The sequence below is a fragment of the Geospiza fortis genome, unplaced genomic scaffold (genome assembly GCF_000277835.1).
Source record: "Geospiza fortis unplaced genomic scaffold, GeoFor_1.0 scaffold324, whole genome shotgun sequence".
Lineage (NCBI taxonomy): Eukaryota > Metazoa > Chordata > Aves > Passeriformes > Thraupidae > Geospiza > Geospiza fortis.
In genome coordinates this window covers 100,756-111,726 of record NW_005054559.1, presented here as the reverse complement: position 1 = coordinate 111,726, position 10,971 = coordinate 100,756, and the positions used below count along the sequence as shown (strand labels likewise).

Genomic DNA, 10,971 nt, shown 5'->3' with positions numbered 1-10,971 from the left:
GCGCATGCGCGGCGCGGCAATGCGGGTGGTGGTGGGTGAGTGCGGGGCTGAGGGAGCGGGGCCGTGAGGGAGAGGCGGACAGAGAGAGCGGGAGCGTGAGGGAAAGGGGCCCTGAGAGAGCGGGAGCCTGACGGAAAGGGGCCCGTGAGGGCGGTCTGAAGGTCTGAAGCGGGGGCCGTGAGGGAGTGAGTCCGTGAGGGAGCGGGGCCGTGAGGGAGCGGCGGACAGAGAGAGCGAGGCCCGTGAGGGAACGGGGCCGGTGAGGGAACGGGGGCCTGAGGGAGTGGGTCCCGTGAGGGAGCGGGAGTGTTGAGCGGAACGGAGTTTTGGAGAAGGGCCAGGCGGGCCTGGATTGCGGGTGCTGCCCGCTGGGTTGGAGCCCGGCCGCCGTTTCCCACCCGGGGATGGAGGCTGGCCATGAGCGCGGGCGGTGCTGCGGTGATGCAGCCCCAGGCACGGGGCGCCTCTGCTGCAGAGGGATGATGGCACAGGAACACAGCCGTGACGGTCTGTTTGTCTGTCACCAGGTGGTGGGACAGGCTTCGTGGGCAGAGCCCTGACCCAGCTGCTGCGGAGCCGAGGGCACCAAGTGACCCATGTGTCGCGAAGAGGGGGCAAGGATCGGATCAGCTGGGTATGAGCTGAGAGCGGTCACAGCAGGGGGAGTGTGACAGGGCTGAGAAACCAGGCTGCGTGTCCTGGCTTTCCATGGCACAGAGGGACCCTGCCAAGGGAGGTCTGGCTCTTCTGGATGTCCTCTTGCTGGGTGCTCCATGGGTCACAGTCATTGGAATGGGTACTGCTGTAGCTCCGAGAAGCAGAACTTCTCTATTCATGCTTGTCTCTGCAAATGTCAGGAAGAAACTGGCTGAAGTTCTTGGGAGCCTGCTCTGCTTATTTGCAGGGAAGGCTTGAGCAGAGGTGGGGGGCTGATGTGTGATGTCTCTGTCACTCCTGCCTAGGAGGAGCTGTCCCACTCCGGGCTGCCCTTGTGTGAAGCTGTGGTCAACTTGGCTGGTGAAAATGTCCTCAACCCTTTCCGCAGGTAACTTGATGTTCCATAGTGCTCTTGGGACAAGGTGGAGGCAAGACAGATCTGTGTTGTCAGGGAATGTGGAAAGGGAGGAAACAACATGACCAGGAAGCCCTTGAGTTAACCATCTGTTGACATTTGCATCCTCAAGTACCCAGAACATTTCTGTGGGCCTGGTAGGTTCTGAGAGACCTTTGGAAGAAAGGTTCCCTCTTGGATCTGCAGCTGGAGGCCAGAAACATTAGTTCTACATTTCCAAAAGGACATTGGGTGGCGTGCCTACATTTGTTAATGCAAAATGAGAACCAAAGTTTGACTTCTGGGAGGAGCACCAGCTCGGGTGTCTTTGCTGACTTTGTCTGAAGGCAGAATCTTGTAAAGGAAGAGCCACCATCTCCCAAAGTTCCCCTGCCTTTGTGCTGAAAGATGACATGTCCTCCCTTTGCTCTGGGGTGAGGGGAATTCTCTGACCTCTCCTTGATGCCTTGTGCAGGCTGGCCTAGAACAGAGAATGGACAGAGCTCAAGAATAAAGCAGGGATTTATTAGGAGGCCTCAATGGATCCACCTTGGGCAGCACAAGAGCCCAGCCAGGGCTACACCCAAGATGAACCAAAATGGTCACAAAATGCCCCACTGGTCACGGGGTCTCTCACTGTTATAAGCTCTGCTCCGTTTGCATATTGGAATTAATTGTCTGTCACAGATTTAACCCATGAAGCCCCATCCTGCTTGTTTTTCTCTCTTCAGCCCATGTTGTTTGTGCTCTTGGGCTGAGATTTGGATCATTTGTTCTTGGTCCTCAGCTGGAGAAGGAATTGTTTTGTCTCCCTACTCTGTGCAGAGAGGTCACCATCCCCTAATATGAAGCCCAGAGCCACCCACTAAAGCAGCACAGAACCTAAAAAATAGAAAAGCTAAAACCTGAGGCGTCACCCTGTGCTTGTGAGCTGGGGTCCCCCTTGGTGGCAGTGTTCCCTGGGGTGTCCTGTGAGGTGTTTAATCCCTGGCTCTCCCTTTCCCAGGTGGAGTGATGCCTTCTGCAGGGAGGTCGTCAGCAGCCGTGTGGAGACCACGAAGGCCTTGGCCAAAGCCATTGCTGCTGCTGAGCAGCCTCCCCGTGCCTGGGTCCTCGTCACTGGCGTAGGTATTGGTTGGGCCTGGCCAAGACAGCACTCATGCTGACCTGGAGAGGCCTTACCTGCAGACAGAAACACAGTTCCTCAGGAGCACCTTCTTGCCTTGAAATGTCAGCTTTATTGCCATCAGTGTCACTGTGTTTAGGCAAGCTGTGATAAGCTTTTAGTGCTGCTGGAGAGGAATTGGGGTCCTTGTGCTTTGTCTAGGGCAGAAGTTTTTCTGTGTTTTGCTGTGAAATACTTTAGGCATCCTGTAGAATCAGTTTGTGTCAGTAAGGTCTCAGCTGAAGCCCTCTGCATAATCTCCAACTTCCTGCTTGCTGCAGTCTTTAAAGCTGAGGTTTATCTTTAAAGCTGCCATGGTTTATCCTCTGGGATGCCCAATACTGAAGCAGGCACCTTCCAGCCAGTTCAGTGTGTTGCTTGCAGGCCTGTTTGGGTTTTGGGGCTGCCTGAGTGTTAGTGCATCCTGCTAAACCTGTAAAGCACATTGGTAGTCCAAAAGCTTGTCAGCATTGCCATCAGAGACCCTGTGCTGTTCATGTGAGGATGTCCCTGGGGAAGTGGTTGATCTCACAGAATCCCAGAATGGTGTGAGTTGGAGGGGGCCCTAAAGCCAATCCAGTGCCATGACAGGGACACTTTCCACTGTCCCAGGGTGCTCCAAGCCTTGTCCAGCCTGGCCTTGGACACTCCAGGGATCCAGGGGCAGCCACAGCTGCTCTGGGCACCCTGTGCCAGGGCCTCCCCTCACCGGTAAGGTTTTCTTCCTAATCTAAAGCCAGTCTAAACTGACTTTAAATTTGAAGCAATTCTCCCTTGTCCTGGCACTCCAGGCCCTTGTAGTCTCTCCCCAGCTTTCTTGTAGGTTCCCTTCAGGTACTGGAAGGTTGCAATTAGGTCTCTTTCCGGCTGAACAATCCCAATTCTCTCAGCCTTTCCTCACAGGAGTTCTGGCTCCTGGAGACAGAGAAGATGGTCTGATGGGGAAGGCGGGGCTTGGTGCATTCATACAACCCTGACCCCCTTTCTGCTGTCCCCTTGCAGGTTTTTACCGCCCCAGCCCCACAGCTGAGTACACTGAAGACAGTGCAGGAGGGGATTTTGACTTCTTCTCACGCCTGGTGAGCTCGTGGGAGGCTGCAGCTCTCATCCCTGGGAGCCCAACTCGTGGTGTTGTGGTGAGATCAGGTGAGATGGGGCATCGTGCTTATTAATGGTGACTGCTTCACTGCTGGGGCAAGAGTGGGAAGAGCTGGGTAAAGGGCATCAGTTCCTCTCTCTCTACTTGTTGGGGTCCTGTTCCCATCCAGCCCTCTAAGGATTCTCCTGCTTGTAGGTGTGAATGTGATGGGGGTTTTGCCCTCTGGGCAGGAGCACCTGGTGTCACTCTGTTCTCCCCACAGGTGTAGTGCTGGGTCGAGATGGCGGTGCAATCTCCCAGATGCTCTTGCCTTTCCGTCTGGGACTTGGAGGCCCCATGGGCTCTGGACTGCAGCCCTTCCCGTGGATCCACATCCAGGACCTGGCTGGGATTGTGTGTCACGCCCTGGAGAAGGAGTCTGTGCGAGGCATCCTCAATGGCGTTGCCCCATCCTCGCCTGGCACCTCCAATGGCACCTTTGCCCAGGAGCTGGCGGCAGCCCTGGGCCGGCCGGCGCTGCTGCCGGTGCCCGCCTGGGCCGTGCGGGCTGTCTTTGGGGCAGAGAGGGCGGCCATGCTGCTGGAGGGACAGAGGGTGCTGCCCAAACGCACCCTGGAGAGCGGCTACCGCTTCATCTTCCCTGAGCTGCCTGCAGCTCTGAAGGACATTGTGGCTTGAGGCCTCCCCACTTGGGCTGGGCCCTGTTTGTGTGAGCTCACATGGCTTCCCATCAAAGAGGGGAGCCCTGCCCCTTGACACTTCCCCATCCACATACAGAAGGGGTGAGCAATCCTTTCCCCCATACCTCACTGTGTGCATCCCCAGTTTAGGAATCATCCCTCTTACTGCCACCCAAATCTTAACATCACCTGCATTTGGGGAAGGGCATGAGCCCCTCACAGGACTGTGACTGTGGAATTGCCCATCTTCCCTTTAGCATGGTGTGTGTGAACTGCTGGCAAAGCAGCTGGGGGTGTCATGTCTTCTTTGAGAGATGTGGCAGCAGGACACAGTCCTAATGCTGTTGTAATTCCTCCATGGTACTGGAAGTTGCCCTTCCTGTTTTCCCCATGATGACAGGCAAAGCAGAAGAGCTAAAGTCTCTTTCTTGGTCTTGGTGGTTGTGGGAGAAGATCCATCTTAGGGTGCTGAATACAAATTGCTTGGAGACCCTGCCCTCTCTTTTCTTGTGGCTGGTACCAAGGTGATGTCTCAGTACCTTCAGCTGAATCTAATCCAAAGAGTTACACCCTTCCAGGGTTCCATACCCTTGTGCCGTGGCAGGGATGAGGGAGAACCCTGCTTTGCCAGCCTCTAGAGGAAAGGATGACAACCAGATTGTGGCCCCTGGACTGCTTTGCCTTGGTTAAATGCCCATCTAAGCTTGAGCTCAGGAAAGCTGGGTGGTACATCCCTGTGTGAGCTTTAGTCACAGCTTTAGTCCAAAGGAACATTTCAGCTATTGCCTTCCTTGTGCTTACCTCAGACCAGGGTGATGTTCTTTTATTGGTCCCATGAGGTGGTGCTTGTGTTCAGGGTGTTCCCCCTGACTGGGCACAGAGGATATCCAAGCTGCCTGGTCTGCCTTGGGAAGCAGTACCTCTTCCCTTGTAAAGCAAATTGCAATTTCATCACCTCACAGTGACAGAAAATGTATCCACATGCTTCCCTTGACCCACTTCCATATCCCAAAGTGGGTTGCAGGATGTGAAGTCCACAGAGCAGTGAAGTTTATTGTAGCAGTACTTCTGGAGAAATACTCCTATGATGTAAGCCAGGGCTGGAAAATTCTATTAAAAGACACTTATGGCAGATAAAGACCTACTCTTTGCCATCCACAACAACAGCAGTCCACTCATTTCTGGTTTATGCCATGCTGCAGTCAGAGTAGCTGAAGGATCAGCTTGGTGAAGTCTAGATGCCCCACTCTCCTGTCTCTTTGCTCAGTACATACTGGAGACATCTGTGTGACATCTGTGAGCAGGCTGAGCCTGGAGTTTTGGTCTCATTCTGGCAGAGCTGAGTGATCTGCACTGCTGCCCTGTTTTGGGGTTAGCTCTGGGCTGACTGCTAAGTTGCAACACAGTATTAAACACAGCCAGGCTTAATTCAGAGTTTTCTGTAGCAGTCGTAGTTCTGCACCATTTGTATTGTTAGTCTGCTTTACACATTCTTTCACTAATTGTAAGACACTGATTTCCCCAATTAAAGTTGGTATTTCCCTTCCTTGTACCCCTTAATTTCCACTGACCATGGACTTCAGTAAAAACTTTGATTCAGTTTTCCACAGTGCTCTCCTGGAGACACTGGCTGCTCGTGGCCTGGATGGGCATACCCTCCACTGGGTACAAACCAGTCTGGGCAGCTGAGTGCCAGCTGTGGTGGGGAAGGGTTAAACCCAGCTGGTGGCCCCTCGGAACTGGTGTTCCCCAGGGCTCAGTACTGGGACCAGTTCTTTTCAGTATCTTTCATCAGTGATCTGGATGGGGAGGTGTGGTCACCAGTTGTGGTGTTGTGAGGGTCCCCAGGATGGGGTGAGAGATGAGAATTGACTCCAGGTTCTCAGAAGGCTGATTTATTATTTATGATATTATATTAAAAGAAGATTATAAACTATACTAAAGAAAGAGAAAGGAGACATCAGAAGGCTGGACAAGACTGATAATAAAAACTCATGACTGACCAGAGTCCTGACACAGCTGGACTGGGATTGGTCATTAAGTTAAAACAGTTCACATGCTGGGTAAACAATTCTCCAAATCACATTCCAGAGAAGCAAAACATGGAGAAGCTGAGGCTTCTCATCCTGCCAGGAGAAGAAATCCTGGTGAAGGGATTTTTCAGAAAGTATCGCAGTGACAGGAAGGTTGAGTGCACTCTTACTAAGCTGGCAGACACCAGCCTGGATGGTATTTTTGGGAGGGTGGGAAGGGCTCTGGGTGGATCCATGGGGCAAGGCCAGTGGTAGGAGGCTCATCAGGGCCAAGAGCTGGGTCCTGCACCTGGGTCACAACAAATCCATGCAGTGCTCCAGGCTCAGGGAAGAGGGCCTGGAAAGCTGGAAGGACCTGAGCGTGCTGGGTGACAGGGCTCAAGATGAGCTCAGTGTGCCCAGGTGGCCAAGCAGGCCAGTGGCACCTGGCACCATGGACACACAGAATAGAGATCCCTCACCCAGGAAATCCTGGCTGCACTGAGCGGGAGCAGGGCACAGCCAGACAAGTGTGGTTCCTCCTCTAGACATCCCTAGTAAATCTTGGAACCATCTGAGATGCTTTTCTCCCTCCATTCCATAATGGATCCTTTATCCCCTGGGCATTAACTCTGCCTCAGCTGTGAGCTGACCCCAAAGCTGTTCCCACTGACCCATTGGAACAGGTCCTACACCCAGCCAGGGGCCGCTGGATCTCCTGGGACAGCCCTTGGAAGAGCTGGATCAGTGTCCATTTCTCTGGCTAGGTTCCTCTCTGGTTTCTCTACCTGCTGGTTGGCATCTGTGCCCCTTTGTGTATGTGTAGACCAAGTTTTTATTGTATAACCAGAAAAACTCACTTTGTAAAGGAGCAGAGAAGTGTTTTAGAATCACTGCCCTGAAGGCATCACTGATAGAACAATCCTGTAGCAATGACTGAACTTTTTTATTTCAAAGCACAGTTGAACACAAGCTCCAGGCAGCAAGTTGTGAGAGTTACAATTTGAGAGTCTGTGGTTGGGAGAGTTACAATTTGAGAGTCTGTGGTTGCGAGAGTTATAATTTGCATTTTTTCATCTTGAAAGGGGAAGAGTGACTACACTACCATGAAAATTCCCATTTTAGTTCTGCTCCAATTATCACAAGGTTCCTTCATCTGCACGTGGTCCTGATGCACATGACATGAAGCACCACAAGAACTTTTTAATTAGCCCCACGGTGACAAAATCTAGTTTTGCTAATTATATTATTGTTATTCTTTTTTGAATGACCAGAAGTGCAAGGTGATTTGGGATTTTGCTTTCTTTTTGAATCCCATCATTTCCCTTAACAAAGGCATCATGAATCCTACAAGGGAAAGTTGTTGGAGTCTTCTGGTGGAGGTAGGTTTGCAATCATCTCCTCTGAGTAGAGCTGTGCTGTTTTATCCTGTAATTTGAGAATGACTTCTTGTAGCTTGTGTGAAGTTGGATCACAGAAACAGGAGTTTGCTGAAGGTATTTGCTCTTTCTGCTAAAAATACTGGAAAGGATGTATAATTCCACATGCTGCCAGTGGCAATGATTATACTGTGAAAGAGAAAATGACCTGAAAATGCTTGTTTATCACTTTTAATATATAATCTTACTTAACAGAGTCAGCTTCAGAGACACTCCCCATGTGTTGGGAGATATGTCTGAGGGAAGGCAGGCATGAATCATACCTGTCTCAGCATTTCTGTATTTCAGGTTTTTGCTGGAGCTCAGTCTTTTGTGTTAGGGAGATTACTGAGGCAAAAGAGAAAAATTGGATTAGAGTTGAAAGCAAATTGCTTTTTCTCTCCCCCAAGCTTCTGTGAAAATAGGATTTTTTTAATGGGAAATGAGAACAAAGAATTCACAGCATTAACTGTGGATTGTTAGAAAATATTATTTCCTACCATAAGTGGTTTTCCTTTTTGGATCTGTGGAAAAAATCTGCAATTTTCAAGCAGAAAATAGGATTAAGTATATAAGGATTTAAAATGGAATTAGTCACTGACACTAAGGAGGAAACTGTTATGGGGAAAAATTACAGTATCCCTGCAGAGTATTCACCAGAGGCAATGGGAATGTGCAATGTTTCTACAGTTCTCTGAAATTCCATTTTGGGAATAGTTTAACAGTTTATAGGGGAAAATAAAAAAGTTGTGGTTTATTGTAAGAAATTAGATTTTTGTTTCAGCAGCCAAGTAGAGGCAGTAACTTCCCATCAGGGAAATGGCTCTGTCACCTTGGGCTGTGGGTGCAGGTCAGCAGCTGCCATCTTCTCTTAGAACTTCCCCACAGTGTCTGCAAATTCACTGAATATTACAACATTCTTTTTCTAAAACTTGAGACACTGTGTTTTTTAACTCATTTATCCATTGCCATTTATCTGACTGAAAAGAAGTTTGAAGGACTGTGATGCAGAGAACTTTAAGGGTGTTTGGTGGATGAAAAACTCAGTGTGTCCTCTCAACGTCCACTCACATGCTGCATCAAAAGCAGCATGGCCAGCAAGTCCAGGGAGATAATCCTGCCCAAAAACTCCCTTCTCCTAAAACCCCACCTGCAGAATGGTGTCCAGCTCTGAGCCCCAAGCTAAAGGAGCACATGGACCTCCACAAATGGACCATGGACCTGCTGATCCAAGGAGGGCCACAGAAATGGTCAGGAGGCTGGAGCACCTCCCCTGTGAGAACAGGCTGAGAGAGCTGGGGTTATTTAATGTATGGAGAGAAGAGAAAGCTCTGGGGAAACCTTTCAGCAGCCTTCCTCCACCAGGAAGTGGCCTACAAGAGAAATAGAGAGGGACTTCACACAAATTCATGTGGTGATAGGAGTTGTTGAGGACAGCAAAATGAGGAAAGTAGTCAGTACACTGGAAGGCAGGGCTGGCATTTGTAGGGGCAGTTTGGAGAAATAGATTGGCATGAACGTTATAAAGTCTGACATAAGTAATTATGTCATCCTGCATCTGGGAAAGGACAAGCCTGTGCAATCAGCAGAGGCTAGAGGCCAGGAAGCAGCTTTGTAGATAATTGTCATAGTTGAGATGGAGGCAATACAAAGCAACACTCCATTTTCAGAATGCTTCAAACCCAGTTTTATTATGGCATGCAGGCTTTTTATACATTCTTACAAAACTCATAAGTTTACACTTTACTCACTCAGACAAAGTGCTCATTAGAATAGGCAGTTGCAGGTTTCTCTTATTTGTCCTTCTTTCTTTCTTGGTTTCTATGTCAATGACCTTGGTAGGAAATTCTTTCAGGGGTAAATGTGGATCCTTTTCTCAAACTTCTCTCTGGCTCACAGAAGTCACTGCAAAACCTCTTCCACAGATAATGACCCTGGCAGACAAGCAGCTGAATAGGAGATGGGAATGTGTTCCTCTGTCATAGAAGGGGGCAGCTTCAGCTCTGCCAGCAAAGGTCTCTGCCCAGCTGCTGCAGGGAAATGATCCCATCCCTCCTTAGTGCAGGGAACTGATCCCACCCCTCCTCAGTGGGTCAAGACCAGCACTCCAGGGCAAGAAGTACAGTCATACATACACTGGACTGACATCCTTGGAGGGTCTCCAAATTAATCACTGGGCTGGATCACATGGCATTCAAGGAGAGGCTGAGAGAACTGGGTTTGTTCACCCATGCAGAAGAGAAGGCTGAGGGAAAACCTGATTTCTGTGTATAACTAGCTGATGAGATGAGGATACAGAGGAGATAGAGCCTTCCTGGAGGTGTACAACAATAAGATGAAAGGCAACAGACACTAATTGGAACATCCTAAGTTCTCACTGAATGTAAGGGAATTTGTTTTGGGTTTTTTTTTTTGGTTTTGTTTTGTTTTGCTTTTTTTGGTTTTTCTCTGTAAGACTGGTTATGTACTTGAACAGTCCATAGAGTTTGGTGAGACTTGATGACTTCCAGAAATCCCTCCTGGATTAATCATAAATTATTCTATGGTTTTGTGTTTTAATAATTCTATAGTCCAACACACATTTACAGTAATCTTTACTGCTCTTGTTTGTGCAGGGATAAAGAATGGAATCAAAGAACATCACCACCACTGTGACAGAATTTGTCCTGTTGGGCCTGACACAGAGCCATAGGGTGCAGTATTGTCTCTATGTGATCTTCTTTCTCATCTATGTGATAACCTGGCTGCTGAATTTCACCATCATGGCCACTGTGGCTGTGGACCACCACCTCCACACCCCCATGTACTTTCTCCTGGCCAACCTCGCTTTCCTTGACGTCAGTGATTCCTCAGTCAACACTCCCAAGCTGCTGTCAGACCTCCTCACCCAGCACAAAGTCATCTCCTTCAACCAGTGTTTCCTCCAGATGTTCTTCTTCCATTTCATTGCAGGTGCAATGGCATTTCTGCTCCTGGCCATGACGGTGGATCGCTACGTGGCCATCTGTGAGCCCCTGCGCTACCTGTCCATCATGAACTGGAACACCTGCACAGGGCTGGTGGCAGCTGCATGGCTGGGTGGATTTCTTCATTCTGTTACACAAACTGGCCTTCTCCTCCAGCTGCCATTCTGTGGCCCAAATGTACTGGACAATTTCTACTGTGACGTCCCCCAAGTCATCAAACTGGCCTGCACTGACACTCGCATGGCTGAGCTACAGATGGTGTTTAACAGTGGAGTGATCCTCATCAGCCTTTTTGTCATCTTGATTATTTCTTACATTGTCATCTTGCTGAAGATAAGGACGTGCATCACAGAAGGGAAGCGAAAAGCTCTGTCTACCTGTGGAACACAGATAACTGTTGTCAGCTTAATATTCATCCCCTGCATCCTCACCTATGCCCAGCCTTATAAGAAATCCCCTGGGGACAAGGTGGCCTCTGTTGTTTTCACTGTGGTCACTCCAATGCTAAACCCAATGATCTACACACTCAGAAACACTGAGATGAAAAAGGCCATCAGGAGAACACTGGGGAAAATATTTC

At 49.6% G+C, this 10,971-nt stretch overlaps 2 protein-coding genes across 2 annotated transcripts in view; both read left to right on the top strand.

Annotated features, from left to right (window-relative positions):
• The first annotated feature begins 18 nt into the window (after nt 1-18).
• SDR39U1 (short chain dehydrogenase/reductase family 39U member 1) lies at nt 19-5,555 on the top strand. The gene is made up of 6 exons (XM_005429567.2): nt 19-35; nt 528-634; nt 963-1,045; nt 2,058-2,179; nt 3,219-3,362; nt 3,578-5,555. Exons 1-6 carry the CDS (start codon nt 20-22, stop codon nt 3,991-3,993), a joined length of 888 nt encoding a protein of 295 aa, XP_005429624.1. The 5' UTR covers nt 19; the 3' UTR covers nt 3,994-5,555.
• Nucleotides 5,556-10,049: 4,494 nt separating this feature from the next.
• Nucleotides 10,050-10,971, top strand: part of LOC102038430 (olfactory receptor 4D9-like) — a 7,443-nt gene continuing 6,521 nt past the window's right edge. The window contains exon 1 of the mRNA XM_005429596.3: nt 10,050-10,950. Within this exon, the coding sequence (XP_005429653.3) occupies nt 10,050-10,950 (901 nt within the window). The remainder of the gene's footprint in view (nt 10,951-10,971) is intronic.

Coding starts and splice junctions, on each gene's coding strand:
- SDR39U1 (XM_005429567.2), top strand. Junction 635..962: donor GCAAGGATCGGATCAGCTGG/GTATGAGCTGAG, acceptor ACTCCTGCCTAG/GAGGAGCTGTCCCACTCCGG. Junction 3,363..3,577: donor TGGTGTTGTGGTGAGATCAG/GTGAGATGGGGC, acceptor TTCTCCCCACAG/GTGTAGTGCTGGGTCGAGAT.